The sequence below is a fragment of the Malurus melanocephalus genome, unplaced genomic scaffold (assembly GCF_030028575.1).
Source record: "Malurus melanocephalus ecotype Western Australia unplaced genomic scaffold, MMel_1.1 scaffold_46, whole genome shotgun sequence".
Lineage (NCBI taxonomy): Eukaryota > Metazoa > Chordata > Aves > Passeriformes > Maluridae > Malurus > Malurus melanocephalus.
Genome location: NW_026623278.1, coordinates 209,942 through 215,941, shown reverse-complemented (window position 1 = coordinate 215,941; position 6,000 = coordinate 209,942). Strand labels below are relative to the sequence as shown.

At 38.3% G+C, this 6,000-nt stretch overlaps 1 protein-coding gene across 1 annotated transcript in view; it reads left to right on the top strand.

The window, feature by feature from the left end:
• Positions 1-6,000, top strand: part of TRAPPC8 (trafficking protein particle complex subunit 8) — a 52,339-nt gene that overhangs the window by 20,914 nt on the left and 25,425 nt on the right. Inside the window, exons 10-13 of the mRNA XM_057365032.1 lie at positions 219-319; positions 1,727-1,832; positions 3,352-3,483; positions 5,429-5,653. Of these exons, the coding sequence (XP_057221015.1) occupies positions 219-319; positions 1,727-1,832; positions 3,352-3,483; positions 5,429-5,653 (564 nt within the window). The remainder of the gene's footprint in view (positions 1-218; positions 320-1,726; positions 1,833-3,351; positions 3,484-5,428; positions 5,654-6,000) is intronic.

The window sequence follows — 6,000 nt, the reverse complement described above, 5'->3', positions numbered from 1 at the left end:
TGTGTAACTCTTGCTTCTGTCTGGCTAATTATAAGCAGACCCATAAATAGGCTGTTGTATTAAGCCTTTTAGCAGTTGCAGTGTGTTGGATACTTTTGTATATCAGTAACTGATTAGATTAAGATCTTGATCTAGTAGCTGAAATGTGTTCCTCAGCACTCTGAGGTTTACTGTTTGTTGAAAAAAATTACAGTGACAGCATGGAATTTCTCTTACAGGAAATGGCAGCAGTGTCAGCTTTTCTTCAGCCTGGAGCTCCTAGACCATATCCCGCTCATTACATGGAGACAGCAATTCAGACYTATCGAGATATCTGCAAGTATGTTGTTTACTTTCATACTGATACAGTGCAGATTRAAAGATTGGGTGGCTTAACTTTCTTGCTCTGCACAGTGATAGTGTCAGATAATCACAGTGATGGTAACTTTAAAGAGCAAGATGAACTAACATATCTAGAGTAGCATGAAAGAAGATCTGGGCTGTTCTAYACAGAACAGTACATGTGTACTGATTTCACATGGTAGATTTTTTTGATAGTGGGGTGACTGCAGGGATGCTTTCTGTGACAAGACAGCGGGAGCTGCCTGTGGCAGAGTCAATTTTCCCTCAGCTTCGAAATGGACCTGCTGCTGTCCAARCTGGCAATGCTGGTGCTGGTGTTGCCTCTGYGGTAATAGATTTAAGAAAGGGTAAAAATAGCTGTGCAGCAGCTGTGAGAATGCAGTGAGAAAATGAGAGAAACTTCCTTGTGGACACCAACATTGGAGGAGAAAGGCGGTGCTTCTGTGCAGCCTGTGGTGAAGATCATGCTGAAGCAGATTTTCCCCTTGCAGCCCATGGGGAAGCAGGGATCTACCCTGCAGCCTGTCCCAGTGCCAGAGCAGGTGGATGTGCCCTGAAGATGGCTACACACAGCCTATGCCACAGCAGCTTCCTGGCAGGAACTGTGACCTATAGGGAAACCATGCTGGAACAGTCAGTTTCTGAAAGGATACATGCTGGAACTGTATTTGTGGGAGGGATCCCACCGTGGAACTGGGGAGGGGGGTGTGAAGGAAGAAGCAGCAGAGGAGAAATGTTACAAAGTGATCACAACTCCTTTTCCCAGTTCCCCTCCCTGCTTGCCGGGAGAAGGAGGTAGAAGAGTGAAGATGAGCCTGGAAAGGAGGATATGTCAGGACATGTTTTRTTTGTTTTTCTATTTATTGCAATGCTATTCAGTTATTAATTGCAATAAATTAATTTAATCTTCCTCRAAACAASTCTGTTTTGGGCATGACTMRCTGGTGAGTGATCTCCCTGTCCTTTTCTCAGTACATGAGGTTTTTAGTTTGATCTTCTTCCCCTGTGTTGCCGAGCAGGAGGGTATTATAGAGCGGCTTGGTGGGTGCTTGGTACCCTGGTACAGCTTGCCAATACAACCTGCTTCTGGCTGTTGGACTTCTTGTCTGTCAGATCATTTTAGTTGATATTTTTATAAATACAGTACTCAAAAATACTCACCAGCTTTGACTTTCATAAAGCTCCTGTTACAGTAGGATTGAACACTTAATGTGTCGATCTCTATGTGGTTGTTTTGTGGGGAGTCAAACTTTGCTTTAAGAAGGATAAACATTAGAACCTCAGTCTGATGCCAGATGGAGAAAATTTGTGAGATTTGAGCTGGAAAGTTTTCTAGAGTTTATTTTGATAAATATTTATTAATACATRTATGTTTTTACTTTAGGAACATGGTTCTGGCTGAACGCTGTGTACTACTTAGTGCTGAAATCTTAAAAAGTCAAAGCAAATATTCAGAGGCAGCTGCTCTTCTGATTCGTTTAACCAGTGAGGTAAAACTTAGTAGCTTTTTCCTTTTCTGCCCTCTCACTATTTGTTTTCTTACCCAAGCACTTCTAGGTTACCTTCTGATTCTTGTCCTGCAATATTTTCTAGCCAAAGGTAGCAARTGAGCAGGTATAGAGCATGAAGTGAAAAAAATTGTTTACAGTGTAAGTGGAGGAACTAGTACAGTTATTCCTTTTCTAGTCAAATTACTTGCTTGACTTCCTTAACCATGCTAAATGTGTTATCTTTGGCTTTGGAACTAATTTTCTTTGACATCTGCTTAGCTCTTGGATGGCGTAGCTTAAGAATTCATGTGTTAAAATATTAGCATGGCTTGTCAGAGCCGTAATGGATGCTATCCCATATATAATCAGAAATTCTCTATAGTTGAAGTAACTAAAGCATTACTGTAGCTGAGTTGGTATGAATCATTAGAGCCTTACTATATAAGTGAAACCCTACACTTCTGTGATAGTAATTGGTGAAAATTAAGCATGGAATCAGCTTCTAATGTAGAGATTGTCTTCCTTGAAAAACAGTGAAGAAAAATGTAATTCCAGTAATAGTGTAGCATCTCCTTTGTAGCTTGGAGAAAAGTTTAACTACCAGTTTTGATTTCATGGCCAGCTGCACCAAATGTGATGTTTCTGAGACTTTCATGGGGCAGATTAAGCATGGAATAAATTTGTTTGGTTCTGTAATTTTCTCTTTCAAGTGTCTCTGCAGCTTCATTTTTGTCCTTTCAGCTTAAATTAAGCTTGCTACCAATGTTTATGAGAGCAGTGTAAGGTATTTTAGCAAGGCATTTATTACTATTTGATCTGCAGAATCATTCTACAACTTAAAATTAGATGTAGTATGCCGTGGTGGTGCATTTTGATAGTTGCAAGGAATATCTATTGGTGTCTCAGAGTATATTTGTAGACAAGATATATACTTGACCATCACTGAGCATGGAATTCAGCTGTTAAATCAAGTAGGTTCTGCTTTGATTGGTTAAAGTAATATAGCTGTGTCCTGACGAGAGAAGAGAAGGGGGTAATATTAAGAAATTGTACATTACTAAGAAATCAACAGGTTTGAAAGGTTGTTGTGATAAAAGTTCACCAAGTTTCATTGCTCCATCTATTTTTCTGTTATCCTCGTAGAAGTCTTATTTTTTCTCTCAGGCGGGGAGGGAAATCGGTAGCAGAGTGCTTCAGAGGTTTGCAACTGTAGCCTGAGTAACTGAAAAAGCAGAAAATATTTGTTTTGGAACTCATACTGAAACAGGTTCATATGTTCTTCATAAGAAAAAAATCAGAACATGATGATATTGAACACTGTACCTGTAACAAMGTGAAAAGTGCTTTTAGTCTAATTTTTATATGCTCACTTATGTGTATAATKTTTGCATATGAAAGAATCTTCAACTTCCTAGTACTCTTAAAACTTACTGTCCCTCTTAGCATTAAAACAAGGCCCCTTTATGGTTTTTATTCAACTCTGAGACTAATTCCTTTTTTTTTTTTTTCCTTTAAATAGGATTCAGATCTTCGCAGTGCACTCCTGTTGGAGCAGGCAGCCCATTGTTTYATAAACATGAAAAGTCCCATGGTTAGAAAGTTTGCATTTCATATGATATTGGCTGGCCACAGATTTAGTAAAGCTGGTCAGGTAAGTATTATCTTTCCACATGGAAAATAGGCCTGCTATTTGGTGCTTTGAAAAACATGTTAAATGTGTCATTAGTCTTGAAAACAATACTTGGCTTCTGACACTTCTGTGTAAGTCAGCAATATTGTGCTCTGTGATCTTTTGAAAATGGCTTCTGCATTGATCACTGTAGCCATTTACTTSTGGATTTGAAGCAGTGCTAAAGATTACTGACTTGAAACCTAAGTGATGGTGTTTTCATTTCTGAGTCTCATTTCATACACAGTACCATAMAAGGCTTTTTGGGGCGAGGGTGTGTTTTGACTCTTGAGATAAGAATGAATTGCAGGAGTTATTTGTTAAACTCAATTTATTAGAATAATAACAACATTTAGATATTTGTTTTTCCTGATGGCTTAAATACATGTTCTTTATTAGAGGTACAGGTGCGTGAAAATTACTGCATGACAAATCAAAGCATCTCTCTGGTGTTAGACTTAAGTGCTTGTTAAACCAATGCAGATCAGATTCTTTTTACTCCCATTCATTTTCCTTGGCAGACAGCTCTAACTGTGGTAGATAAACTTTGTTGGACAGAACTTTTGTATCTGTCAGATGTGGGATGCACTGTAAAGATACACCCTGTGTTTAATTCCTTCTGAGGTGGTTGTTGCAAAATAATAATGCAAGAGAACCAAATCATCAAAGTTCTGGAAGAAAGCCCTATTGGTGGGGGATTTTTGTCCCACCCTACCCAGTTTCAGTTTCATTGTCCTGGTAAGGATTAAAAAAAAGGTACTGTTGTATTCTTGACTTCTGTGAAGAACAGGAGTACTTCTTCCCCTCCTTGGTTTTCTTCATGTAGAAGTTTCCTTTTCTGTTGTTAGCACTTGACGGGGAGCTGTTGATCAGTTTTTAATTTATTTATTATTTTATATCTTGTTCCTTTGCCTGGAAAAGTGAATGAATTATGTAAAGTTTTGACTCTGAGTAACAGCTCTTTTTGTTGATTGTGTCTAGTATTTGTAGGGATTCTGGTTTCCAAGAAATACTTCTTCAGTGTTGCAGGAAATGTAGCTTATATTTTTTCAGATCCTTAGAGGTACCGAAATGTAAATGCTACTGAAGAAAAATCAGCCAGGCTGTGTAGCTGCAGACCATAATACCATATTTTAAAGTGTCATTAGTACATGCCAATGTTAAGGATTTGCTGCCTGTACAGTGCTGACATCACCAAACCAATGTGAACAGATATTAGGTTGTTTTCCCCCATTACTGCTGTAAATAAGGGAATRCTGTTGCCACTTTTTAGAAGCTGAGACTTAGCTGTACACAGAATGTCTGTACAGGTGTTCAGTACCTAGACTTGGGATTGAATGCCTGGATCCTGGTATATATACAGGAAAGGCACTCTGGAGCTGACTGGGAGACAGATGTCTCCCAGTGGCTGATATGATTGGTGATTTTTCTTGTATGTACTGTAGGGCTGTGCTTTGTTGGTTTTCTTGGCATGGATTTTGTCCCAGGTAGGTCTACTGAGCAACAATTGGCCGAAAGAAGTTCATTTCGGGTGGAATGTAATGTGTTAAATCCATTTTATGTCCTGAGGCTTGACAGTAGAGCTCTGTAAACTCTAGCAGTCTGTTCTAAAGGAATGTCAAACAGTGTTTTAAAAGTAGAYTTTTCTTGTTATTTGCTTTCTTAAATTAATGCCTGTTACTCTAGTCTTTGCAAATGTGAACCTAATCTGGAGGCCAGGCTCTGTACTGTACAAGCAAACACTTCTGTGCTGTGCTTAGATTAGTGTTGATGAGATGTTATGAGGCACAGTTCTGAAACATTACACTTTGCATWGCGGCAGGGATGTGGTAAAAATTAATTTTGACTTACTGTTCAGTCTTCATAATATTACAAAAACAGTCAGTGGATAATTGGATTATTTGAGAAATTAACTTTTTTCTTGCAGAAGAAACATGCCTTACGTTGCTACTGTCAAGCCATGCAGGTTTACAAAGGGAAAGGCTGGTCTCTTGCAGAAGACCACATTAACTTCACCATTGGTCGTCAGTCCTTTACACTTCGTCAGCTGGACAATGCTGTGTCTGCCTTCAGGCATATTTTGATCAATGACAGTAAACAACCTCCAGCTCAGCAAGGAGCTTTTTTAAGAGAATATCTTTATGTCTATAAGGTAAGTTACTTCTTTGTTCCTGGAGTAATAAGTATTATTTATTACCACTATTTTTCTATTAAATCATTAAGTGATATTCTGTTATGTTCTGCTTTGCTCCTGGATTGTTTTTTTTTTCTTTTCAATCTAGTTGATAATATTCAATTTTTCACTTCAGACTTCAAAATACCCACATAGGCTACATCTTGTATGTGTAGTACTTTCACAGCTGGGTGTTAGTATGGGTTATTATTACAGTAATATAATGTATGTGGTTTTATTACAATAAAGTGAAGTCTTCTTTTTGAGCGTCATGGCTGAATTGTAGTTGTGATAAGTTTTGTAGGTTTATAGAGGAAGTGGATCTG